At 41.5% G+C, this 27693-nt stretch overlaps 3 protein-coding genes and 1 long non-coding RNA gene across 7 annotated transcripts; 3 read left to right on the forward strand and 1 right to left on the reverse strand.

Annotated features, from left to right (window-relative positions):
• Nucleotides 1-84: 84 nt before the first annotated feature.
• On the reverse strand, nucleotides 85-19445 carry LOC131125487 (voltage-dependent calcium channel beta subunit-associated regulatory protein). Of its 3 annotated transcripts, XM_058067095.1 has the most exons (13): nucleotides 18962-19445; nucleotides 14209-14362; nucleotides 10735-10837; nucleotides 10526-10636; nucleotides 7897-7968; nucleotides 6152-6297; nucleotides 5383-5444; nucleotides 5138-5300; nucleotides 4885-5065; nucleotides 4198-4332; nucleotides 3899-4097; nucleotides 3630-3819; nucleotides 85-3565 (listed from the first exon to the last, which is right to left on the reverse strand). In XM_058067095.1, the coding sequence occupies exons 5-13, from the start codon at nucleotides 7942-7944 to the stop codon at nucleotides 1909-1911; spliced, it is 2781 nt and encodes a 926-aa protein (XP_057923078.1). In that variant the 5' UTR covers nucleotides 7945-7968; nucleotides 10526-10636; nucleotides 10735-10837; nucleotides 14209-14362; nucleotides 18962-19445; the 3' UTR covers nucleotides 85-1908. The 3 variants fall into 3 exon arrangements, with proteins under 3 accessions (XP_057923078.1, XP_057923079.1, XP_057923076.1); XM_058067096.1 differs by lacking the exon at nucleotides 10735-10837; XM_058067093.1 differs by lacking the exons at nucleotides 14209-14362; nucleotides 18962-19445 and having other exon boundaries at nucleotides 10780-10837.
• On the forward strand, nucleotides 14024-18884 carry LOC131125488 (midnolin-like). The gene is made up of 7 exons (XM_058067097.1): nucleotides 14024-14376; nucleotides 14472-14565; nucleotides 15396-15455; nucleotides 16766-17134; nucleotides 17213-17312; nucleotides 18394-18561; nucleotides 18654-18884. The coding sequence occupies exons 1-7, from the start codon at nucleotides 14231-14233 to the stop codon at nucleotides 18809-18811; spliced, it is 1095 nt and encodes a 364-aa protein (XP_057923080.1). The 5' UTR covers nucleotides 14024-14230; the 3' UTR covers nucleotides 18812-18884.
• On the forward strand, nucleotides 19331-27664 carry LOC131125491 (uncharacterized). The gene is made up of 3 exons (XR_009129034.1): nucleotides 19331-19407; nucleotides 24060-24156; nucleotides 27206-27664. It is a non-coding gene; the product is annotated as an uncharacterized LOC131125491 (long non-coding RNA).
• Nucleotides 19988-23165, forward strand: cirbpa (cold inducible RNA binding protein a). Of its 2 annotated transcripts, none has more exons than XM_058067098.1 (7): nucleotides 19988-20161; nucleotides 20808-20907; nucleotides 20993-21099; nucleotides 21187-21331; nucleotides 21431-21575; nucleotides 21822-21880; nucleotides 22272-23165. In XM_058067098.1, exons 2-7 carry the CDS (start codon nucleotides 20808-20810, stop codon nucleotides 22283-22285), a joined length of 570 nt encoding a protein of 189 aa, XP_057923081.1. In that variant the 5' UTR covers nucleotides 19988-20161; the 3' UTR covers nucleotides 22286-23165. The 2 variants fall into 2 exon arrangements, with proteins under 2 accessions (XP_057923081.1, XP_057923082.1); XM_058067099.1 differs by having other exon boundaries at nucleotides 19998-20161; nucleotides 21187-21310.
• Nucleotides 27665-27693: the final 29 nt, after the last annotated feature.

Consider the following 27693-nt stretch of genomic DNA (forward strand, 5'->3'; position numbering starts at 1 on the left):
AGCAAGGTTAACAGAATTTCTCTCTCTTCACAGAACATAACAGGATAAAGAACTTCTGCATTTTACATCAAAAAGTGACAGTTATAATTGTCTCCATTTATTTGGAAGACGTGATTGAGGTTGTCTGTCCTTTTGTCAGGGATGAAAGATGTAATTTACTGCATGACTCATCGCACTATACGGCCAGCTACTTAAGCATGAGTGCGTCACAAAGACATAAGATGGCCGCATACACACACCAGCTCAGACCTGTCTGAAAGGACATATACATACACATTGCCGACACGCCTATTACATGTTATAAACTGTTGGATCAATTCTCATTTTAAATAATCATTCACTGAAAGCAGCTGCTAAATATGTAATAGTAGATACAGTGCCCCTTCCAAAGTCAAACACCCAAAAGTAGTACAATTTCAACCATATTTTGCTGGGAAAAAGAGCTCTACCGTCTTGTCATCTAATCATTTCCACAAGTTTTGATTTTTCTTGAGATGGTGAAACCACCACAAAGGAGTACCAGTTATGGCAATAGGCAAAGGTGTGATAACTCTAAAACAGAAAATGGAATCATACATCACTTCATTGAACATCCCATTAAATGTGCAAAAACATTAAGTAATGAAAAATACATTAGCTGAAGATGGTAACATAAGCCAAATGTACATGCAAGCAATACACTTTCATTTTGCAAACACGTTTCTGTCCCCTCTCCATTAGGTATCTGTGAAGCTACTTCAAGGGTGAGTAGGTTTACTGTAACTTTTATTGTACAGTGATTAACTTTCAACTTGTATGGCTGTTAACTTTGCCTGTTCAATTAATACACATTGATGATGACTGGAAATAATTCATGTTAAATTATATTTTATTGTAGAAATTGGAACGACTTGCATGTCATCCAGCATCATAGATTGTGTTCGACTTTGGAGGGCGCAGACTGAAGAAGGTGTCAGTAATTGGTTTGTTATCCCTTAAGTAGTGTTTGTATTATAGTGCATTGTTGGTCCAATCTTCAGGTCTGAGTATTTACAATAGCAGCAGCCCATAGGTTGGCTTAATTGAAAACAGTGGACAAATACTCTCATGAGACACTTTATTAGGTATACCTGCATAATCATCTGTAATAAGATCCACAAGAGCTGTATACTTATGTGCCTTTACAGAGATGATAATGGTGTTATCAGAAACACTCCAATACAATAATGAACATACTATGAAATAAGTCTTATCTGCATAAAGGCATTTTGGATACAGCTCTCAATCTGACATGTCTACTACTAGATTGTGTAAGTGTACCTAATGTTTCAGTCAATATGATGGTAACAAAGAGATGACGGGAGTATTTTTGCCATGGTCCATGGCACAATGGACAGGATTTTCTGACAAAATACATTATATCAACTTTATGATGCCTTTCCAAACTGTCTAAACATCTGCATCTCCCTGAATTCCCGTCATTGTGCACAAAAACGTTCTACTGTATTTTCATTCCATTCATAATAACGTAGGAATGCAAACACTGGTGGTAGCTGAAATGGTCTCCTGTTGCCTTCATGCAAATCAAAACAAGAAGGACACTTGCGGAGGATATGGTTGCTCATGATACAAATAGGTAACACGGATTTGTTTTTATCCAACAAAGTGCTTTTTTAGGTTTAAAACCATACAGTCTTCACTTACACATTGTTTGGACATTACAGTAGTAGTAGTAGCATGCGGAAAATTCACAATTTTTATGTTTGAAAATATTCCTAAAGATGAAGGAGCTAAGGTATCTGTGCAATATGAGCTAAAAAGGGGGAACATGGCATCACAGTGGAAGTTAAGGTCTGAGAGGAAATGCTGGCGGAGGTTGGCCATCAGATTATATTTGTGATGTTTGGAAGAGTTGATGACTGGACTGGACTATTTGGGACTGTGGTCAGGTGAGGCTGTGTGAGAGGCGGCAACCACCACCCACTCACTTCTTCCCTGGCTGAGCTCCGCCCTCCTGAGGCCGCCATAGAGCCTCTCCTCCACTGCTTCCGCCAGCTTGTCCGTCAGGCTGCTCTCCACCTGCTGGCTGCTGTTGTTGTTCCTGTTGTCCACTCTGGGGTCCATGCAGCCTGGAGGTGGACTGCTTGTGCTTTTTGAGTTGGAAGAGGTCTGGTGACCCTCCACGCCCTGGATGGCGGGGTCGGTGGAGGTCATGTTGGCTCCATCGCTGGATGTTGTGCTCTCTTTGGCTGCATCCTCACAGGCCGCAATCTCACTGGCTTCTTCATCTGCCGCACTGGCGATGCGTGACAGTGTGCTGTGATACCTGGTGTCCAGAGGGTAACTGGCACTGTCCCCTCTGGGAAGCGGAGTGAACCTCTGCCTCTCTAAAGACGGCGAGTACCGCCCCCCTGTCCCCGAGCCGGGGTCACTGTATTGCTTGTGTCTCTGCCACTGCTTCCGCAGGTGCACTCTTGATCGATGTCTGGTCCGAAACGGCGAGTCTTGCTGATCGAACCGCGGGTCATGTCGGAGGAACTCGTTGAAAAGAGCGTCTGTCTTCTCGTCTATGCTGTAGTCACGACGATGGAGACGAGGTCGGTGGGGACTGGAGGGCTGAGAGATTGGCTTGATCAGCTGAGATGTTACATGTGATTCTTGTTTCTGAAGTGATTTGATGAGTAGATATGGTTCTTGGAGGCTACCCTCTGTGCTTTCTGGTAGATCTTCTTCCAACTCTTCCTGGAACAACCTGGTCTCGGTGCTCTCGCACACAGTACCTTTCCTCCCTGAGCTTGTGAAGAACAACCTCCTTTCTGACGCCGTCTTCCCACGAGGCGCTGCAGGGGTCCCGAAAATCCGCATCTCCTCAGGTGCCTTGAATGGTGTTTCAATGGAGGCATAGCCGCTGTCCATTTGAAGAAGTTTGCGGTTTCCCATGTCAGCTTCTCCGTCGACTCCGCCGCCGATTTCACTGGCCCCACCTGATGCCCCTCGCACGCCTCCCTCCATCACCTCTCCGTCTGGTTCAGGTTCATCTTCTATGTCTTGAGACAAGCAGCTGTCTAGGTGTCCACTTCGAGCAGCTGGACAACCCAATGATGAGACACTTTCAGCATCACTACGGATGGACTCCCGGTCAGTGCTGCTCTGGTCCGAGGAGGCGTACTGCTCCAGAGAGGCTCTCAAGCTCCAGATGTCTCTGTAGAGGGATGGATGTGCTTCCAAGCACAAAAGAGAAGACCCGGAATCCGCCCTTGGTCTGATCTCAGGTCCCAATACGCCATCTTCACCTTCATCTTGGTCCAGCTCACAGTTTTGCCTCACTGCAACTTCAGGAGTTTTCCTGGATGAGTCTCCCAAGTGAATGGCTTCTGATTGTGGCTCAAACAAATCATCGTCTTCTACAGATTCAGACACAGCCTTGTCAGTGTCTATCCTTCTGACTGCATCTGGTTTGAACTCGGTCTCCATTCTTGGCACCCTGCCTGAGATGCTGTCTTGTCTCTGGATGGAACAGACATCTGGTCCTTCTTTCCTGCTGGTGACACCCGCTACCTCTACCACCATGGCCTCCAGATTTAGCCTTAACACAGGGAGAAAACTGTCAGGACATTGTGACATGGCAAGGTTTTGGTGGCAAGGTATACCTGTGGAGGAAAACTGAGGAAGGACTCGTGGAAGCTTGAGAGAGGGACTCTGCAGACAGCGACTGGAGGCCACTTGTCTGACTAGGGAACGACCCAGTTGGATCGTCTCGGAGAGGAGAGTCATCGGCGGTGTGGTCGGTGGTTTCACTTGCCGCTCTCTGCCTCTGGAAAGGCCTTCTCTTTGGGGATCCTGGTAGAAAAGATACATCACAGCTTTTCAATAAGAGTTTATCAGGATAGAACCTTAATGGTAAAAGTCCCACACAAACCTTTGGCATCCAGACTGGCAGCCCGGTGGCTGCTGTCAAACTTCCACCGCCTGAAATACGGCCCAGCTCCCTCCAGACTGGCATGGCGACGCAGTTTCGATAAGAACTGCAGAACTGAAGACTGTCCCGGTGCCTGAGTGGTTTCTCCCTTCATCATGTGGTCACTGTGAGCCTCTCCTCGGTCCCCGAGAGTGTCCAACTGACTCAAAAGATCAGGTGATCAACTACAGTACCGTATCAGTTAACTTTCAAATATAATGTGACAAATATTTTTAAAATGAGAAAGAACTGATGCTCACAGTTAAGGAGCGTTTGCTTCTCATAGCCAAATCCTGTCTAGGAATCTGGTCCAGAACGATGGAGTGATGGGTGTCTCCTGGAAGACCTCCAGTGAGGCTCTGACCCAACCAGTCAGGCACTCTTCTGTCCATCGGCTGTTAAAGGAAAACATTTTGTGGTCCAATGTGTGATTAAAACAGTGATTGCAGCAACAAGCGGTCATGCTAACATGTGATGTAAACAGGACACATCATTTGAATATGCTGAAATGGGTCCATTAATTTAACTGGACTAGGGAGCACTGATGGTTATGCTCCACCGATTTTACCGGATGTCCAAGCAAAATTAAAATTTCCCCTTTTTTTTTTCATTCTTGACGCATAAAACTGGCCATGCTTTTAGTGGCTTTAAACAGGAAAAAATTGTTACAGTTACGAAGAATGGTTGCGCCCCTTGATTTCTGCCTAGCAACAAGGGGTCAAACAAAGTTGTGATATAAACAATGATTTTGCTCCACAAATTCTGCCTAGCAACAATTGACCACACGTACTGTATATGTTGTATACAGGCCAAAAATAAATACATTTTGTAACATGACCTGTTTTCTAACTGTATGTAATATTATGTGATGTAAACAAGAACAATTATTTCTTGACTAATAGTTTTTTCTTCTCTTCAGGAGAGCAGGAGAGGTTGATGCCACTAACCTGGTAGATTGAGAGGGGCAGTTCGGGCGCTGGTGCCTCACTGATGTTCACGGTGCTGCTCTCAGTGGAGTCACACTCCATGATGGTGAGGATCTTTAGGTCACACGGAGCCGGCGGCAGGTGGAGGTTGGTCAATCGGGCCTTTTTCAGGTGGTGAAAATCCCCCTCAGTCAGAGTGTACCTGAAGGACAGAGGTAGAGGGATGTATTATCATGAACTCTATCATTCTTTTAAGAACTCATTTGGCGTGTACCTCCGTCCTTTCTCCTGAGCCATCTTCTCCTGTTCGTACAGAGCAGACTCGTTGAAAGAGACCCTGCGGCCGGTCAACCCCGTGGAAACAAACCTCTCTGATTCGCCCTCGTGGCAACTCGTAGCCGAGAGAGCGTCTGATTCATCCAGGCGAATTGTGATATCTTAGTGACACAATTGAGGGAGTGAGATGACGATACAGTAAATAGATTGTAAATATATGACCTTAGAATATGTAGCTCTAACCTTGCGTTGGCTGAGAGTCTTCAATGTAAGTCGTGTTGGTCTTCTCAGGGTCATCACTCGCTCTGAAAGGAACACAATCATTACCACGCAGCAGTAGTGACTGTAACAGAAGGCACTGTTTTGTATTGTATACTTAATACAGAGTTGTGATTCACCAAACCCAGCAGGTGGTGGATTTCTTTATATGCAACATATATATATTTATTTTTTTCCAGTAGGGATTCACCAGAAACAGCTTCTCATTGGGCTTTTTGGCAAAATAAGAGGAATTATAGGAATAATTATTCAGCAAAATTGTAAGTTCGTCTGTAACAGAATTGTTTTCAAATGCAGCCTAATTTTTGGTAAAATAAGAGGAATTATAATGGGAATAATTATTCAGCAAAATTGCAAGTTAGTCTGTAACTCTGTTACAGATTATTTTCAAATGCAGCCAAATTTTTGGTAAAATAACCGAATTGTTTTGAAATTTTATAATTTCAAATAAGTTGTTAATCGTCACTGTCAAATTCCAAAGTGCTTACAGGAAGAAAAATGTGATAAAAATGTATTTCATAGCAGAAAAGAACAAAATTCTGATAAATTGTAAAATAAAAAACATCTAATGTTGGGATTAAAAAAAATAATTTTATTATTCTCCAAAAAGAATAACATTTTAAAATGTATTGTGATGAATTCCCATGAAATTTGATCTGTTTTCTGATTATTTTTAAACTTTCTGTGGCACATTACAGAGCAACTCTGAGCAACCCTCATGAGTACCACCTACCTGGAATAGCGGCGACCACCCATGCAGCAGCGGTGGCAGAAGAGCAGCAGCAGGGAGAGGAGGACCAGCGTCCCCCCTGCGAAAGCACTCAGCAGCACCAAGAGCAGCACATAATTCTCCACCTGGCCCGCCGACACAGGTACATCCTGTTGGGGATAACCAGACTACTACTTTTATCCTGCCACAGTGCATTAGAGCTTCCATTTGATGCTGCAGTGTGGAGGGGGAAAGATGAATACATTCTATTTTTGTGCTTAGCCACTGACTGTTGAGCATCCTTGCTACATGAATGCAAACACCCACACGCATTCATCCTAGATGCGTATAGACCTTTCGGTGTGCAGATTCAATGTTCTTCGCACACTTAGATATGTTTCTGACCTTCCCACGTGCTCTTTAAAAAAAGCTCCAATCGTGACGTGTGAATGGTTGTCTGCAACGGTCAGACAATGGATGATCATATGTTGTTATAAGACACAACCAGACACACGTCACAGATATCCTGCACTGTGCTTGCAACTGCATTACTCATGCTACAAGAATAATGGATTATTTTCCGTTTAGCATAGTCTGTCAGCTAAGTGAAATATTATTTAATAAGGATTAGAATGAACAATGAGGAACTGCAAGTGATTCTCGTGCCCAGGCGGACTTCGCCACACTCTGATTAATACTCTCTCAGTTGGTCTTGGCTGTGTGAGCTCGGGGATGCTAATCGAAACGTCAGCGAGACCCTTAATTTAATTTCCGAGCTTTTCTCAATGAGGATGCGGGGCGGGGGGTTGAGGGGGGGAGGCTAAAAATGGAAACGAGAGGAGGATGCAGACGCACATGAGCAATCCCCGCAGTGAGCAGAACGTCCTGCATCTGTTCTGATGTCACATTCCAAAGATGGTGACAAGTAACTGGGTTAGTGACAAAAAATACAACTTAACCCCTTAAAATGGGTGTCTTTATTTAAAATTTGATGATGATGATAACATATTAGTTATTGCGTGTGTGTGTGTATATATATATATATATATATTTTTTTTTTATTATTATTATATTTATTTTTATATTTATATTTATTTATATATATATATATATTTTTTTTTTTTTAAACTTATTATTTATTTATGTATGCCTATTCTTTATTTATCTTACATCTAAGTTACCAAATACAGGTTATGGTTCCTAGGGTTAAAGCCACAGTATACGATTTTATATATAGCCACAGTTATAGTGCCTTTAAGCTACTTTTGCAAGCATTCAATGGCTACTAAACATGTCAAAGATCAAATACATTGTGACCTATAGGTTCTAATGATATTTACTTTAGCACGTGTAATATTTTTTGTGCCAAGAGCATGCTTTTCATACTTAAACCACGCTCTCCACCGCTGTCACATGTCTATTTTTACATCCATTAAATGCAGTTTTGGCCTCCATTCAGTCCAGGCCTTTGGGGAAAATGCAGTATGTAACATTTCAACATACGTTTGCATGCCTTGTGCGATTCGCAGTTGGAGTGACATCTTTAACGCTCCTCCATCTGCACGTCTCAGTGTGTGCGTTTATAAGCGTGTGTGTGTGCTTCATGAAATCTGCTGTTTCCACCATCTCAGCCAAACAGGAGAAACAACAGGATCAATCAGCCACAGCAGCAGTGAGACCTTTCGTCTTTCCTCTTTGGATACACATCAAGGTGTCCTAACACACACGTGACATACGTACATATTAAACTGTGTCTTAATATTACTCACAGTGGAATTCTCCGTCAGACTTGTCAGAGCAGGCGAATCATTGCTCATGGTCCAGGTCAGCGTGGGTGAACCCTGCAGAGGACCACCAAAGTCAGAGACAGTCCAACCAACAGCATCATCCGTCATTGTTATCTTGCTGTCATTGTGTATAGTGAAGGTGAAGAAACAGAACATGTGCTTCTCTGTCTCACTGGAACCTGCCTCAGACTGCTCTAGATCAGGGGGTGTCAAACTCAATCGCACAGGGGACCAAAACTCAAAGCCGAACTGGACATTTGGTGTGGCTGTTCATTTCAATAAGGTGATTTTTGACACGTGCTCGCCTGTAGATAGAACATATCTAGAAAAGGTGTTCCATACCATTTTATTTAGCAGAGGTGTGGACTTGAGTCATGTGACCTGGACTCGATTTAACTCAGACTTTGGTCTAATCACTTGAAAATACTTAAGATTTAAGAGTACATTCATTGTATTTTTCAAGTGCAAAAGATTACTTTGTTAAAATTGTATTTTATTTCAGAAACACCAAATACTGCTTATCACTGTTGTAAGGATTCAAACATGACAAGCCTATGACTTGGGACTTCACTCGACCTGTCTTGTCTTGAGACTTATTTTGGACTTGCATGGTTTGACTTGAGAGTTGATTCGAGACTTGGGACAAAAGACTTGCACACACCGACTTTCTCCCACCGCTGTTACTTAGTAACTGCCCAATCTAGAACTTGCTTTATCTCGTACTTGACTTATCCAAATTCTGTTTCACCTAGTACCACTTGTATCAAGAACCTGACTTATCAAGACCCTGAACTAGAGGTTCTTACCTACTACTTGCTCCCTTTCATGTATGACCCACTTTCTGTATCTAGAACCTGTTCATGTATATCTAGACCATTATGTAGCTGGAGCCTGATACAGTAATCCGTTGTTTAGCGTGGTTAATTGGTTCCAGACCCAAACGTGAAGTAGGTTTCCTTATTTATCGCGTGAATACAGTACATATATCGCATAGAAAACCTAAATAGTAATAACATTATTAGAGCCCTCTAGACATGAACTAACACCCCTATAGTCACATGTACATTGATATTACCCAATATAGCAGACATAATAACAGAAAATGTGCCATTTAAGATATAAATTAGACTTGTGCTCGTGTGTGTTGCTTTAAATGTGTTCCATTGATGCTGACAGGAAGTGATGTTGGGAGTTCAGCGCTAATGTGCTCATCGTGAGATACTTCAAACCTGTAAGGAAAGCCTAGTGTTTACAGTGTAATACAGTTTGTAACATTATTAAAGCCCTCTAGACATGAACTAACACCCCTATAGTCACCATTACATTCATGTTACCCAATATAGCAGACATAACAGAAAATGTGCAATTTAAGATATAAATTAGACTTGTGTTCCGTTGATGCTGACAGGAAGTGATGTTGGGAGTTCAGAGCTAATGTGCTCATTGTGAGATACTTCAAACCTGTAAGAAAAGCCTAGTGTTTGGGCAATCAAGACTGGCGCGTGTGTGCTTCACCGAACATAACAATAACATTACTGATACTGATAAGATTTGTATTATTTTTGAAAAACCTCGATAGACTGAAGCCATGAAATTCAAAGCCTGAAGTTGTGAGGGACGACCGTATAATGAACTGCTATATCTCATGCACACTTGACCTGTTTTGTCTCCAACTATCTTATACGTTAGAACAGACTGTTTTTGTTCCAGTTACCATAAAAGTGTGTTGTCACGCTGTAACCATTTTTTTTTACCATATCACAGTTCTCGCAGCTCATTTTGCATGTGCATTTTACTTTTAAGTTCATGATTAATACCTTAATCGCTGTCCAGCACCTGAACAAGTCCTCATCTAGTAGAAGAGTGATTTTGTAGGCCGAGCAGATGGACCGCCTGGATGACTGGATTACAGCCATTTTTGTTTGATTATGTCAACACTGTCTGACAAAAATCCCCACCTCCCCAGACAGCTCCAGTATGAACTCGGAGGGCAATTATACAGACTGGTGATTTTATGTAGGGTTTGTTTTTTTTTAGCGAGGCTGTTATCTGTGATTACAGTAATTCCCTAGGAAACGAATCATTAGAATAAAAGGTTTTTCCAACAATCACAGCTGGACACATCCACCTGGAAGATTCAGACCTGTCTGATTATAAAATTGTTTCAATCTATTAACATAAAAGTAGTGGATACATTTTAGAAGAATATAGATTTGCTCATGTCATTACAATATTTCCCAGAATGTGAGATAGAAAAGACAACATATAATTGTATACGTCAGCGCTTGATAGCATTCCTGACACACACACACACACACACACACACACACATTGCAAACACTGCTGCACATTCTCCAGCCATGTGACTCAGATAATATTTTATGTAATATCTCATACATACCAACCGTGCTCTGCTATGGCGGGCGATGGTGATACACCACTGCACACTTTATGCTCAGTCAGTGTGGACTGAAGAGGGCTTTTTATGACAATGCGAATACACTAATGCATGAAGTGCATACGTGTACTTTTTAGTGTACAATAGTAGTGCTCATGCTGTATATATGTGTGTGTTCTACACTGTAATAAACGATGATGTTCTGCATCTTACGTTCTAAATCAGAAGGTGTGGAAGCAGCTTCCCTCCGCCCAGTGACTACTGTGAGTCCCTCAGAATCTTCCACTCTCCCGTGTCCCACATCTCTGGCTGCTCTCAGCCCGCCTGTGGGGAAGGAAGGAAGGAAGGAATCACCGTCAACTGTTTAAACCCGATGATTCTCCACAACAACATCTTCTTACATAATCAAACACATCACCCACTCGCCTGTATGCGCTCCTTACTGAAGATGATCCGATGGGACTCACCGAGATGAAGGTTCCGGTCCAGGCTGCTCCCAACGTCTTCTGCATCCTTGCATTTGGGCTTCAAAAAGCACTGGAGTTATGAATGAAAGCCATTGGACACACCCACCCACCCGCCCGCCCGCTTGCTTCCGACGCACCATGTGACCAGCGCTGACGATGCTGATGGTGGTGATGATGATGCGAGACGAAAGAGACACCCCCCAGCTCCCCGCCACTCCCTCCTCCATTCACAGTCGCTGTCATTCATTGTACCGCCATCGATTACCCGACTTTAGTAGAATTCATCGTGTGCATTCTTTTTGGAAGTTATCTTTTTTTCATTACGTCAGAGGCCACCAGTGTTTCCCTGTTGTAAAACCACATTGTTGCAATCTCGGGTTTTACCACACGATGGCAGAATAGGACCGACAGTTTTGACTGAAAAACAGTCCACACGACGTCAGTCAAAAAAGGCACAAGACGACGCATTGTTTCAAATTCATTAATAAGTGTTATAAAAAATTGCATAAAGAACAGTAGAGCCTTCAAAGTGATACAGTTACTATTAATAATAACCATAGAACCAGGAGTACAACTTACAGCAAGTAAATGTCACTTACATAACACCAATTCATTTTAGCAAACATGCTAGCACTATAAACTACACCATACTACTACTGTATTGACACTAAATAGATATTAGTATATTAGTATTTGTTCCTTTAAAAAAGTCTGAAGAAGGCAGTTTATCTCTTACACCATCCCAAGACCCAGGCCATGTTAAAGACCCACTTTACGAGCGTCTTTGACTTTCGTAATGATGCCATGAAAGGGCAAAAGTGACAATAGAACGGAAAATTTAACTTACAGTGATGTAAAAATATATCTCTGACATAACACAAATTCATTTTAAGCATGCCACCACTGACTGTGCACTACACTACACACATTACCCTGCGAGTCAGTGCTTTTCTCCCTGTCACTCACAGTGACAATCACGCTGGGCGGAAAAAAAAGTGCTTCAAACGTTAGCGAGTTAGCAAACAACAATAGGGGAGTTATGATGCAATTTTAAGGTCATGGTGATCCATGAATTAGCACCTAGGCCACACAGTCAGAAGATAGGGAAGACCTGGGTTCGATTCTCTGCTTGGCATCTCTGTGTGGAGTTTGTATGTTCTCCCAGTGCGTCTGTGCTCCATTCTGCTTCCGTCTGCTGTCATAATAGAGAGACGTGCTTGCTCTGGTGTGCATGCATTAATTAAAAAAACACAAATTAATATAATAAATTAATTAAATAAATTAATAATATTTTTTATCGCTATTAACACATTATTTCTGACAGCCCTACTAAATACCTGTACAATGTTATTTCCTATATAACACTTACTCCCTATTCTCCCTTTCTTATAGGAGTGGTACACTGCAGTCACTCACATCCAACAATGAATGTGTCAACTATTAACTTCATCATTTTTTGTTATTAAATATAGGCATGTCCAATCTGATATCAGCATAAAAAAGCAATATCAGTATCATATTTTTTCCGAAACATGAACACATGTGTTCATACCACCACAGGGGATATGTCCTGTTACACATATCGGTATCGGCTGATATCGGTATCGGAATTTGAGAGTTAGCCAATATCGGACATCCCTAATTATCAGTATAAATCTTTACTCTTTCCATTACACTTTTTGATTGTTTTTCCATTTTTGCTTTTGTTTTGTGTTTAATTTTACAAATATTTCATCTGCTTATAATTTGTTTCTCATAATATTAGGGTTTTATTCTAACTTAATTGTCTTAATATTATAATTTTTGGAATGGAAAGTGTATTATTTCAGTTTGTTTCTTATAATACCACAGGTGTGAGTAGTTGTTTGTCTATATGTGTCCAGTGAGCGACTGTCCACCAATCCGGGGTGTACCCAGCCTCTCACTCACAAAGTCAACTGGGATAGGTTCCAGCTCACCTGTTCCCCTAAACAGGATAAGCAGCAGAAAATGAATGAATAACATTGTTTTGAATGTGCTCATGTTGAAGTGCTGAGGTGTAACATACCAGATGATTTAACACATCTGGGAAAGGCTGTCAGGAGAAGTGGGAGGAATGTGAAGGAGAAGAGAACGCAGTGTGCATGTGTGTTTGTCTGTGTGTGTGTGTGTGTGTTGCATGAGCTCTGACGTCAGAGTTTGCGTTTGTGCATGCACCAGAGAGCAGGACATCCTGTGGAATTGTTAATGGCGATACTCCGAGAATGTAAAGTAGCCAAGCCCCCCTCCCTTCTCACAAGCTACCAGAGAGATGTGCATGGAAGTGTTGCTGCAGCATGTCTGCATCACAATCCCAAGGGCACTGATGCACACACTGTGAAAGAACAATACAAAGCTATTGGACGGAAGACGAAGTGACGCATGAGTCCAGAAAAGGCAGGGGTGTTGTGGGTGTACCTATTTTTAGCCAACGTGAGGAGACACGTTTTAGCCGCATTTCTCGTCCCCCCCACCCCCGTCCTGTGCATCACGTGACAGGAGCAGCCCCAAAGCCTGGCTGTGCACCAGAGGTGGGACATGAATACTAAAGAGGCAGGGATGAGAGGAGGAAAAGGCTGCTGCAGAATACAAAGAGGAGACCTGTTCTCACTGTCTGAACAATGAAGTTAAAAATAAAACAGACCATGTGCATGTTAGCTGCCAGTGTTTATTATTCCAGTTTATCATGCAACCTGGAAAAATGTAAAACATTCACCAACTCACCAGCCATAACACATTATATTCCTAGAGATTTGGGTATTGGAGTAGGTATAGGAATACCTGTATACTCTGCATAACACTTTATATTAGAGAGCCTCTATAGATCCAATCCAATACAAGTCATATTTTTGTATTTAATTTACTATGCTTTTTATTGCAGTTTATTGTGCAACAGGAGATGGTTTTAATGTTGTTTTAGTGACCTTTTTTGTTAAATACTACAAAAAATTAGCACAATGCAGTGTAAACCACAATAAATAATAAAGATACGGTTTATATGAATACCTAAAACTAAGCAATGGGTCCCATTTAATGGATGTTAGATTTTTTTAAGTCAACTGGCAAATAAAGTTTGTGTTGATTGCACAATTTGCCTACAGGTACTGTACTTAAAATACAGCAGGCACTAGTAGGCGGTACCTTGTGGCCAACAAGCTGCTTCTATTGGACGATTTGCGTTGTCTTAGACTCACTCTGATTGGCTGTCTGTCCGGGTAGGTGGGGCTTACCGGAGACTAGCTTCTGGTGTAGTAAAGCTTTTGCAGTCTCATATGTCTTGTGCCGTTGCTAGTAACCACTTCCCTTTAAATGTACTGCTCATTAATTTAAAGGTAAACGATATTTGAGAGGCGATATGAGATAATGATATAATGTATTATGTGAAGCTGCAATAAGGAAACAAGGCGGTACCTTTTTAACGCCGGGCTCCACCATGCGTCTGTTGATCACCTCCACCTCCATCGGCTGCCCTGTGGAGATCCTTGTTCCCAAAGCAGAGACCCTTGAGGGCCTGAAAACGCGTCTCTCCCGTCAACTTCAAGTGCAAGCTGACAGAATCGTCCTCCTGCATAAAGACAAGTAAGCAAAGTGTTTGTGGTCTGTGCTCAAAGCCGTGCATTCACATGACTGAAATGTTAAATGGAACTCTATCCCCGCATTATGATATATGATAGGCAGCTGACTGCAGGGAAACTATTGGAGCAAGGTATAGCAGATGGTAGTAGCCTCACCCTACAGCTCCCAGCAGTAGCAGAGGCTGCCTTATTTGTAAGTAAAACGCAATGGAGTTATAGTTTGTTTACATATAGGTTGTATATATGTATGTTAGGGTGCATCAAATTTGAATGGGAAATTTTAAATTCATAATATCAATTTGGCTGGCATTCCATTTTTTTCTAATGAACATAAAAATGTCTTTTGCAAAGTTTTGAGGAAATCCATTGAGATTTAGGGGTGCCACCTCACACATAAACGTTTGTAAAATTTCGGAAAATGTCTAATTGCCAAAACGTTGACCTGAAAATGTATATGTATATGAGTATCATTTTCTATAGGGTTATCAAAGGGGGCCCAGACCAAAGACCAACCTGCGACTGCTCAGCTATTAGCTAACTGTCATTAGCAAACTGTAGCTAGCTAATGTTAGCTACCGTAGAGGCAATGAGCACTAAATACCTATAAACATGACTACAAATCATTGAAATTACAAAAACAAAACCACAAATTTGCTAGTAATATGTAATAGGAGTATAAATACCAACAAAAACAAAAATCACCTCAGGGTTTTTGAGCTGCATTCTTTGCTGACCTCAAATCTCCATGGCGACCATTGAACTGTTCACCACTTTATTCCACAAAAACAGATGTATGGTGGCACCCCTAAATAATCATGTATTGGAAAAATATTTTGTGTGTGTTGTTTCTACATATATTGTAACACTTTTAGTACCCAGCCATTTCAAAATTCAATAATTGTGTTTTTCGATGCACCCTAATGTATGTATATATCTATATATACACTATATATATATATATATATATATACACACACACACTGTATATTGTTATAGTTTTTCAATTGTATTTTTCCTCCGCAGTGTTCAGGTACCAGAGCTGAAAGGGTGGTGGAGGCTTTGGAGAGTTTAACAGAATGCCAGGTAGGAGTTCCTACAGTATACTGTAACAAGAAGGCATGAGTGAAGTGAGCGTGGCTTATAAAAAAGAAATACCTCTTCCCCCATGTTTCCTTTACAACTATTTATTTATTGACACCAAATTTAATTCAAATTCCCCAATCATATCAGAGTTTCATTCAGACCTAGATTATATGTTTGGTAGCAATTTCGCTTCAAAGGTTCCCTGGCATGATCATTATTCATTGTTTAAATATGTTACATTGTATATTGTTTGTAATTATGCTCTGCATTGTTTGATTTTTGAAAGTGAACAGTAAATTAGAAAAATTATGTACTCCAGTTCAGGCTAATTTCCGGACATGACATCATCAGAGTACTATTGCACAGCTACACAAACATGGCAGCGTACGCAACAGAGGATGTTTGCATTGATTAGAGCAGAGATTTGAGCGTTGTGTCGAGTCTTCAAGGAGTAGGAAGCATTTGGAGATGAAGTATAGAACTTGCAGAACATGGAGTTAAGCCATATAAGTGTAAATTACTCTTCAGTTGCTTATCCTCCAATCATTGTTTTAAATTGGCTTCGTAATGAGCGTAAAGGTTTTTTTTTAATAACCTGTGTACAGTATGTGGCCACATGTCAAGGTTATAATGCTTAGCAGTCTTGTTGCTATAGTGGTGTTTAGAAGGCATTATGTAAACAATACTTACTTTCTTGTGCCAACTTTGATTTAGAGGTTGTTCTTCGTTGTCTTGTTTTCCTGTGTACTGGCGGAATAGCATAATTTTTCAAAATGTGATTATAGCATATTTTCAAGCCAAATGCTTATTGTAAAGGTGTTCCTTCGAAGTGGTCATCAGTGAAATGATCACTACAAAGGACAATATTCGAGGTGGGCGTCCATGTGTCTCTCGTTCCCTGCACTTGCTTCATCCATTCCTTCTTCCTTAATATTGCTCTGATATTGTGAACATCCAGCAGCAACACAACATGTTGGCTCGACTACTATTTTGATGAAAATTTTTGACGGTTTACCTCGAGAAGCGTCACCCCTATGACATCACTTCCAGAAATTAGAACTAGAAATGTAATTTTTGCTAATTTACCGTTCACTTTCAAAAATCAAACAATGTAGAACATCATTAGAAACAATATTTATCATATACAAGCAAAGTTGATGAATTATGTCATGGACCCTTTACTGTCACATTGAACTTGTTCTGGGGCTTATATATTGGTCATACTTCATCAGATCAGTTTTAACTTTTTGATTTTGTCCTCTTTGACCCAATAATGAACCAGTGGTTAATATGTCTGACTTTCCCCACAGATCAGTGACTTCTTGTCCGGCCTTGTACCTCTGACCCTTAAACTGGCAATGGGTTCCCACATGATGGATGTGCAGCTCCAGCTGTCCTCTCAGGATGTAGCCAAACTGCAGCTAAACAATGCCTTAGAAGCTTCAAACAGACCTTCAACAAGTACCACTTATCCAGCTACATATTCCATGCAATTTGACCCCCATGTGGACACTGCTATGTCTGCTGTGACCTACCATCAGCGGCCAAAGTCTCATCATTCACACTCAATTTTATCAACGCCTTCTGCATGTTCAGCACCAGCGAGCACACCAGTTTATTTAACCACGGACTCCAGTGCTGCACCACAGAGTCCTTTAGCAGCCTCCACTTTCACAGAGGTCAGCCATATTGGATGATTTACATTGTTTGTCACATGATGCTATGTTTAAAGTCACTCTGTCTTTTTTATTTTACAGACAGCTCACTCCTCCACTGTTGAGCCCATCAAGCAAGCAGGCGCAGTAATAGAAAGTTTTTTTACTCATGCTCAAGGAGTTTTCTCTGGAACTTTCTCCGGTATGTTTCTCTAATGTGTGGAATTGATTGTTAATTACGCATACTTGAGGTAAAATGGAGTGCACTACTGGGATGGGCTGTTGAGCTACATCTAACAGAACTCCTCATTTGTGTTGAAACCTATGGCACAGGGGCCACATCCACCACGCCAAGTTGCTTCCAAAGAATTTTAATACAAGCTGGCAACATGCCTTGCAAGTAGTCAGTCTGTCAATCTGAGACAACCTTTCAGTTGCTTTTCACATGCGAGCCAAACAACTACCTCACCCATGGTGCCAAACCTATACCTCCCTTACCTACCCACTACACCGTCTGGGAAGGAAAAAAAGGAGGGATGTTCAGGTACTCTTTAACAGTCAATATTTTATCGTTCATAGTCCATATTGTACATTAGGGTGTCTTATTCGGAAATATCATGTTAACAGTGGTAACTAATTCATTTAATTAAGTGACATTTTTTGGCATAATTAATGCATTCTCATCATGGCAAGCCACGGCTCTCTGTTATGATGACAGACGGCGGCACAGTGTAGCTCCCCACAGAGTAACACAGTGTCTGATGCTCTTTCACAACTTCTTTCTGCCCTGAACACATCTATTTTGAACTATCCCGTTTCACACAACCCTGCAAAAACAACCAAATACGCTGCACTATGCATTACACTTTTTGGTGTATGTGTGTATAGAATTGGACACAAAATCAGACACTTTGTCATTCATTGGGATGCAAAACTGTCTCCAGACTTAGCACTGTACGCTTATCCGATGCAACTCAATGATCACTTTGCCTAAATACTGATAATACTGATACTGATATACTATATACTAATACTAGAAATACTGATACAAACACAAGTTGTTAGACCTGGTTTCAACTGTTTTTGTGTTTAGGGTTCCTTTCTCTTGTAAATCCATCCATGTTGTCAGTTAAAAATGTGCCATCTAAACGGCCCCAAATGGTGTGTTCTTGCTACGTTTACTACGGTGACACACAAATGTCCAATGTCCCCCCCCAAAAAAACTAAATACATTTACACCAGTAAACATGTGGTGTCATCAACTCAATCTCTCTTCCCATCAGGCACGCTGGCGCTGTGCAATCGGAGCGGCTTGAACCATCCTCGACGAGGCATTGCCATTATCCTGCAAATTCTTGATGACTTCCTCAGAGCTGCTTCACGCTACCAAGTGGCCCAGGTGAATCCCTCTAACCGCAAAGAGATGGACGAGCCCCTCTGTGAAACTCCTGGTGAGCTCAATCATTTTTTTTAACAAATTTTGTGTTAGTATGGCTGTATACTTGAGCACTACACTACTAGATTTACTTTTCTTTGTACATAGATGAGGAGGCTCACAGGTTCCTAACCGTTTTGGAAGAGAACCAGACAATGCACCGGAAAGTGAAGCGCTTGCAGTTTTTAATGGACCGGCGACATCACAAACGAACTCTGAGGAGCTCACAGTTGTCACATCCCTATCAGCATCACCATCCTCCTTAATGTTCTAAAAGGCAGCCACGTCTCACAAAAGCTAATTGTGGGCACGTACAACTGTTTATTTTTAAATAAAATAACTGACTACAATTTGGGGTCATTTCATTCATTGATTACAATGTGTTTCCTTCACTTACCAGATAAAAAAGTACTCACCTTGTTCAGGTAGCTCCCTTTCTCTGTTAGGTACACTACTTTACTGCAGAGGGCAGTATGTGTTCATCGAAAGTCCAGCAGAGTGCCCAAAATTTGCACCGTCTTCAAGTAATTATAACATAACAAGTAACATAACTAATGACTCCACTAACACATTTAGGTCAGCTTTGTACCCTGGTGCACATAATCTACAGAAACTGAAGTACTTCTATTGTGTCGATTATGTTTCTCAGTCATTCATGAAGATGTTTTCCCTCTAAAACGTCACTTGTCTTAATTTAGATTCCCATGTGTCATTGTTGCATTCCCAACATTTATACACAAATGCAAACGGCCATTTTAAGTCGAACGTTACGTCACGTGGGGTCAGTATAGAGGCGGGAGAGATAATACGACCAGCGGATTCATGAAAACTCTATAAGCGAGCAAAGTACCATCAAAATGAGGTAATGTGGCTGGAACGACATGTCCATTTTGTCGCCTGAACTGCCTCTTACTATCACACCTGTGGCGCTTACCAAGGATTGTCTTTTGTCCCGCAAACGCATGTAGAGTGTAGTACGCCGTGGAGCAGAAAGTCCGCTATGATGCCGGGCGGGGCTACACAAACGTATACAATGCATTCACTAGCCCTGGGCCGAGTGTGAAATAAATGTTGTGCGCTGTGTGTGCACTTTGATTAAATGAATGTATATGTGTATTATACTGCAGAAATATGACCAACATGTACATAGTGCCGAGCACACGTTCACAATACAATGTTTCTGGATTCTGGTCACCATCATGGCGGCCAAACCTACCCAGCGCATACTACGGAAATACGTTTTAAGTAAACATCCCTGTGCATTTAGAGTCTGTTGTGTTAACTTCGGTGCAATGCGAGTCGAAAATGGCAACAAAAGATTACATTTTGAACATTTGTTCCCTTACGCTGCTTTTCAATACTTCGTTTATGTTCTATTTGGTATGGTTCTATGCAGTCGTATGGGATAAAGAAGGCGTCGTGATGGCCGTAAAGTAATCACTGTCGTAAAGCTTGCCATTGACCAACCAGGACGACGGAAGAAGATCATGTGATCATTCCTAGCGGATCGCAGTGGTCCTTAAGGACAGCCCAATAAAAGGCTTAAACCATTGCTGGTCGCTCACATTCCCCCAGTCGCCCCTCACGTCGTCTGGTTGATCGTCACCCTTGGAAAGGTAACAGTGGTTTCTACTTGTTAAAATGAATGTATTTTCTTCTTACTAATGTAAGTTGTACTAAATCTTATCCATACATGCAGGGTTTTTTAAATTTGATTTTCTGGCGTTACTATTTAAAACACGTTTTTGCTGTGCTTTGATTTGGGGCCTTTCCCGTTGAGCAGCTAGCTTTGTTAATCGCAAACAAAATTTATTTAATGCATTTTTGTGGTGGCTATTCAATTAAAATGTATTCATTGAAAGTGGAATTAAACCGGTCACGTTTAACCGAGCTGTTAGGTCGGATGCAAATGCACTCTGTGGAAACAAAGCGCCGTACTTAAAATGGCGCTCAAAGGATGGAAGCCATTGCAAGTTAGCATCAAGCTAACGCTGCTGACCACGTTTTTGGCCTTGAGGTCTTGCGCCATTTGCATTTGAAAACTCCTACATAGTACGATGAAACGTTGTTTTAGCGACATCTTCACCACTTCATATGACGCGCAATACACGGGAATGGTTAGTTATTTTGAGTTTTTAAGAACAGTGCCTACTTTCCCCTCGTTTATAGCCGCCGCACACCATGACGTCGTTATTACATATTCGAAAGCATCGACGCCCTTGCGTTTAAACATTTTGTTAAAAATGATTTATTCCCCTAAAGATGTCGGACGAGGGAAAATTGTTCGTTGGAGGTCTTAACTTCACCACGACCGAGGATTCATTGGCGGGGGCCTTTGGCAAATACGGAACCATTGAGAAAGGTGCGTTAGCCATCACTTAATTAAATATTAACTCTATTTCGTTTTGAAATGCATTGATGCACTCATTATATTCAACTTACAACAGTGGATGTGATCAGAGACAAAGAGACTGGACGGTCTCGTGGTTTTGGGTTTGTGAAATACGAAAATGTTGAGGACGCAAAGGATGCATTGGAAGCCATGAACGGCAAGGTAAATATTTTTAATCCTGTGTAAATTAGTAATTTCATAAATGAGGTAGTGTAGAACATACACCGACTGCATGAAATTGTCTCGCAGACTCTGGATGGCCGATCTATTCGTGTGGATGAAGCAGGAAAGGGCAGCCGCTCAAGGGGAGCTTTCAACTCTGGAGGCCAACGCGGAAGTGGAGGAGGAAGATTCGGAAGTTCCCGGGGGAGAGGTGGGAGAGGTTACTCCAGAGGTGATCATGAGTGATCTACCAAACACCCTGGTCCCTTGTTCACCAAACATCCAATGAACACACTGTAAATGGACTCGGAAATAATGTTGGGTTTTGTAGGTGGCGGCGGCTACAACGGAGACAGGGGATATGGTGACAGAAGCTACAACGATCGAAGCTTCGGTGGTGGAGACAGGAGCTTTGGTAGTGGGGGCGGTGGCGGTGGATACAGAAGCGGCTACTCCAACAACTACAGAGATAACAGGTACGTGTACAGGTTAATACAGTTCATACCTGATCAATTGGGTTGTACTCAGAATACGGGCATGTTACTATATTAAATTGCACATGTATATTAAGTAAACATTCACTTGAAATCGGACACTAGCTTGCAAGACTAACATTTGAAGCCGAACTCTGTTGGGATGGTATGTGGCAGTATAAGTTGCAATATGTACTGTGAACGGCGCCACTGCTAGTACTACGCTAATTTTCTCAATCTTTTTTACAGGGGTCAAGGTGGCTATGATCGCCCTGGATCATCCTACCGGGATTCGTACGACAGCTATAGTAAGCATCTATAATATGTATTTATACTGTGTAGACTTATGTTGGGGCTGTTACCAAACTTCAGTGCAGTTTCTATACACTATCACAGCTTAAGTCTATTGTTGCAACCCCAACATATTCTTATTGTTGCACCTCTCTGCTGCTTGAAGCCAAGCTGGCGCCTTTTGAGTAGGTTACCAAATTTTTGCAATTCGCACCAACCCTGCATTGGGGGCGGGAAACCCAGACTGATGCACAATTTGAAAGAGTTGCTCGCTCGGTGCTATTGCTCAGTCAGCCGACGGAGTCTCTGGTGTCGAAAGTGTGGGAGGGCTTTAGTGGGATGTTGTGAAACTCTCCAGTGTTTGGAACATTCAGTGTCTTTACCTGTGTGCCCACTTCTTATCCTCAGCTGAAAACGAGTAAACATCTCCCTGATTCAAGATCATCACTTGGCTGGCTGTATTTCAAAGATGCGCTCCTCAAGGAAAAAACGTCCACGTGTTATTGCTGACCTTAGTTTTGTAGTTCTGGTGTTGTAGCTCAAGCATCTTAAAAAGAATGTAGCCATGAGTTTTGGTCATTCCTTTTCCTTTTTTATAAACAGGTCCATGTTTAAACAACTTACAGTTGCTTCCCTTGCCTGAGAGGTCCCCGTTATTTCCCCAAACTCTGTATCACAAAATAGACACATTTCTATCACTAGGTCAAGCTCCATTTTTGGGGCTCAAACTACACCCCTCGTGGTGTTAATTTGCTCAGCCACATCGCAGTGAGCCTTATTTTGCCCAGAACTTTGAAGTGTTGCCTGAATCTGAAGTCCTTTTTTTTAGTGAAACTTAATGGGGCTCCTTTTTGTTTTCCTAAGTTACTCCTCTTGGTCACTGGCCGACCTCCTTCCAGAAAGAGATCAATTTGCCCAAACAGATTTAAGGGAATTTTAAGCCAAATTCCTTTTACAATTAAACCTAGTTGGCACCCCTGTGTTCAATTTTCCCAAAAGCGTGAATTCCTTTCAGACTGGTGAACTACAAATCCGAAGTGGCCAGCTGTTCATGAAGTTGCAAATTGCAGCATGCTACAGTCTGTCCCAGGTATCTTCTATGCTCTGCTCAACATCTGCATTTTTTTAAATGTGCTGTAAAATGGACTAATCTTGTCAAGTGATCGAAACAAAATGTAACTTCGTTTCCAAAAGTAAAATCTCAAAACGGGAACAGATTTGTACTTTATGTTCTTTGTATGGTCTTTTCTTTTCTTTGTCAGTTCGGCTTCATGGAGCCCATTAAACAGATTGTGGAAAATATTCTTTGGTTCTTGCCTCTCAAAAGTGTCGCATGGGGGAAATTATAAACATTGTGTGCTCATTAGTTAAATTGGTAGGGATAATAATTGGCTGTATTTGAAATATAAAAGTTAAAATAAAATTGGACCCCTTTTTTATATATAGCTGAAATGAGTTCACCGATTGTAGTGCCTGGCCCCGACTGTTGTAGCTCTTGCATAGGCAACTTGTGCAAGGTTAAACCAGTAGTGGGGTTTATCAGTCCCGTGTGGGGGAAAGTGCTGGGAACGTTGCGCTGGTGTATGGTCCTGTTAATGCTTCATTACATTCAAGAGGTCAGCTACTTGCCAATCCCACAAGTCCTTGGAGAGTGAAGCGTTGCGCCTACCAACAAGTGCTCCACTGAGATGAAAGCTGCTCTCTTGCCTAGGTCATATGTGGAGAGAGTAGGCCAATCAATGCACGTGAGGTAAAAATCTCTTTTGCTTTGCTCACATCCTTCAAACTCAGTTGTCATTTGTTTCCATGAATGCCCAGATCCAAGTTCAGTCGCTCTTAGTCGTTGCCTCACAAGTCGTCCACAAACATGACATGGCCGATAAGCCCTTTCCGATTTCTTTTAATACCCGAGGAAATGTTTGTGACGCTCCTGGAATGTAAATGCTCCACCAGTTGACTACCAACACAAAAGCTCTGGCCTCTTGAGTCATGGATTGTACTGACCTGTCCACTTCAGTTCACCGCATTAGTCCTCTATTTTGCCTCTTAATGCCCCCCACCAGTGTATCTCCTCAGATGTACTTTTTTTTTTTATATTAAGTGGTGAGTTTCAGTCCCATGAATAGTGCTGCATGCAACTGGATTTGTCAAGCTGCTGTTTTATTGCACAGACCTAACACATTTATTTTTCTGTAGGTTGAACGCTGATGCTGGGACTCGAAAGATCTCGACACAGCTGATGGGGTTTTCCACGCAGGTGGCATCAGATGGTGTGTGTCTTGCCAACCATCAGGTAGGTTTCCTGCAGGACCGAAATTCTTAACATTGGACAATTGAATATAGCCAGTAAAGTAGGAATGGGGTAAAATATTGCCGTATATGTATCCTTGCTGTCAGGTATTTGGGGAGAAATCTTAAGCCAGTCAGAAAAATGTACCTAATTATTTAAGAAGGAAGAAATCCAAACCTACATGGCCCTGTGGGCAAAAGGTGATTGCCCCCAAACCTCCCCTGGTTGGACCCCCCTTGGCAACAACTGCAATCAAATAATTTTCAGTGAGCATGAACTGCCGTTTTCAAGTGATGCCACAGCACCGCAATAGGATCCAGTTCAGGACTTGGGCAAAGTCACTCCAAGTTGTCATTTAGTTTTTCTTGAAGCCATTCAGAGGTTTTGGATTGTTGTCCTGCTATCAAACAAGTTGGTTTTAGCATGAACAGATGGCCGGATATCTTCCAGGTCCTACAGCAGCCAAACAGCCCCAGACAATTACACTACCGCCACCATATTTTACCGATGGTAGGATAGTCTTTTTGTCTCGTCAGAGCAGAGTATTTTTCCAAAGGTGTTGGGATCAAGATGTTTTGTGGTTTATTTAAAATGGAGACAAGCCCTAATGTTTTTTCCCCAGCAGTGGTTTTCATCTTGGAACTTTGCCATGCAGGCAGTTTTTGCCCAGTGTCAATCTCATGGTGGAGTCATGAACACGGCCTTTAACTGAGGCAAGTGAGTCCTGCAGTTGTGGGTCTTTAGTGACCTCTTGGATGACTTGTCACTCTTGGTCATTTTGTTTTAGCCGGCCACTCCTGCTGAGGGGCCACCAACTGTTCCATGTTTTTTGCCATTTGTGTTTAATGGCTTTCACTGTGCTTCACTGGAGCCTCAAAGCTTGAGAAATGGCTTTATGCTTCCTTTGCAGACTGAGATCTGTTACATTGTTTCTCATTTGTTCCTGAATGTATTTGGATAACAGCATGGTGTCTAACTTTTGAGGATCTTTTGGTCTACTGCATTTTGTCAGGCAGGTCCCATTTAGGTGATTTCTTGATGAACAGGTGGGGCAGTAATCAAACCAGAGTGTGTCCAGACAAATTGCCACCTAAGTTAGGTTTTAACACTCGCACACCGCCATGTAGGTTTGGATATTTGTTTTCTGCTTTTAATACAGTATTGGTAGTTTCAATTTAAAAACTGCATTTTGTGTTCAGGTCTGACTAATTCTGAAACATTTAAGTGCAACACACCTGCAAACAAATCAGGAAAGGGGGAAAAACTTAATTCCCACCCCCTGATATTTAGAAATCAGAACAATACAAACATGAATATTTTTCCTTGAGTTTCCATTTCCATACATTCCAGACTTCAAAAAAGGGGATATTCACCCAGGCAGCATTTTTAGTTTCTGACGGAGCAGAATTTGGGATAACTTTTTTTAATCTATCCATACATTGTCTCTGGTGTTATGAAGTTTATTTCTATGATTTTTAAAACTGGTTACCCAAAACCAAACCCTGATTTTTTTTAATATATTTTATAAACTTATATTCTTTGGTATAACTCAGGGGTCGGCAACCTTTACTATGAAGACCCATTTTCCCCCTGCCCTGAAAGAAAAATGGTGTGGCGACGCAAAAAATTGTATTAAAACAAAGTGTTACAAACTCTAACAAGAGAGTAGAACAAAGAAGTGCAGTGAGTGAGTGTGCCTGTGTAAGGGATGCTAACTAGCAGGGTTATCATGGTATCATCTTGGTTAAACCTCACTACCTGATACCTGAACAAATGTATAGCAGTGAATTGACAGCCGGCGGCAAACTGCTGTGACGAGCTCACATGCTGAGCCAATTAAGTCTCCCACAGTTTTGGCCGTCAAATTTGGAGGGAATTTTGGGGAATCAAAGTTGTTCAGATAAGACGAGTTGGAGTCTTGCTAGTATTGGTGATAAACTTACATAAATGTATGTATAAATTAAACTTATTTGCTTACTCTGGTGCAAACAAGTCACTTGCCGCTGTTTTTTTTTTTTTCTAAGTACAGTAAACCTCGGATATATCGGACTCGGATATATCGGAAATTCGCTCACAACATTTTTCTGTAATGCATTTCCAATAAAAATTCATTGCATATATCGGATTTTTTTATAACGGATTTCGCGTATTTCGGACAAAATTTCCAGTCCCGTTCCAATGCATTTCCATTAAATTTCCCTTGCATATATCGGATGGCCGCATCGTGGCGCTCCGATTCGCCGAATCGTGACAGGCCGCTATACGACGTCATTTGCAGCGTTGCCTGCGCGATTTATATTCACGTTTATTATTCAGATTTAGGACAAATATAAAAGTGAGTGACGTCAATAATACTAGCACAGCAGTGAATGAGATCTTAACCTCACTATTGGAAATAACGTAGGCCTGACGGGCGTAACAGGGCCTAGCTTAATTAACAATTTGTTATGCTCAGAGTCCAATAAAGTTAAATTCTCATTACCTTGCGTCTCTTTTCATTGCCCAGTCCAGGTACATTGGAAACATAGTCAAGGAAGTGCCTTTTTATAACGGATAAAATCCAATTTACGCATATACCGGATATAAATCCGATATATGCGTAAAACTGACATTTTCTGGTATACGCATATAACTGATTTCGCTTATATCGGACATCGCTTATATTGGGAACAATTGAATCCGATATATCCGAGGTTTACTGTATTACTTTTTTCCCTCCATGTTTACCTGTGTGAGAGAACTGAATAGCATCCTGTCTACTCATCCTATCATCAGAACTCAGCCAGGATGCATTCATGGTCTCACACAAAGTTGTCTTTGTTTTTTCACTCATTACAAAGACGTGCTGGTGTTAAAAATATATTTGAGCATTGCAAACACAAGCCACAACAGACGCTGAAGAGCTTCAAATGGTCATCAATCACTTGACTTGACTGTGACCATAGTTATTTACAGTTAGAATATTGGGACTAAAATGTGGTTAACAACTCTTGTGTTTTCAAAGTAGCATGGTTTGTTTACCAACCACCTGTTTGACTCTTGTTTTCTTTAGGCCCAGCATGCGGCAGCCAACTGCTACACTGAAGCTTGCCTGACAAGTTGTGGCTCATAGTCGCTGATGTCATGTTGAAAGACAAACACAAGCAGAGTTGACTGACACCTGAGTGAAGAAGTACTTTCTCTTAACTTTTTACCCTACTCTCAAGTTACCTTTGTACTGCAATGAAGAAATAAAGGATGATTAGACTTTCATTGTTTTGAGTCACATTATTGGTGAAATCTAATAACGGTATTCTAATTTTTTGCATTTTAGGTGGTTCCAGACCTGACAACGTTAAGTGAATGTCCAGTCTGATTCCTTAGTTATGCGGTATCAAGTCCCTTATGTATTTCAGTTAATTGGTCCAAATACTATGACATAGGATTCAATATTTGCTTTAAAATGTTTGTTATACCCAATATGGTATAGTAGAGAATCTGCCTTTTTAGACAAATATGACAGGACTCATGTTAGCAGATCTTTGTCTTACCCAAACAAAA

The sequence above is a fragment of the Doryrhamphus excisus genome, chromosome 3 (genome assembly GCF_030265055.1).
Source record: "Doryrhamphus excisus isolate RoL2022-K1 chromosome 3, RoL_Dexc_1.0, whole genome shotgun sequence".
Classification (NCBI taxonomy): Eukaryota; Metazoa; Chordata; class Actinopteri; order Syngnathiformes; family Syngnathidae; genus Doryrhamphus; species Doryrhamphus excisus.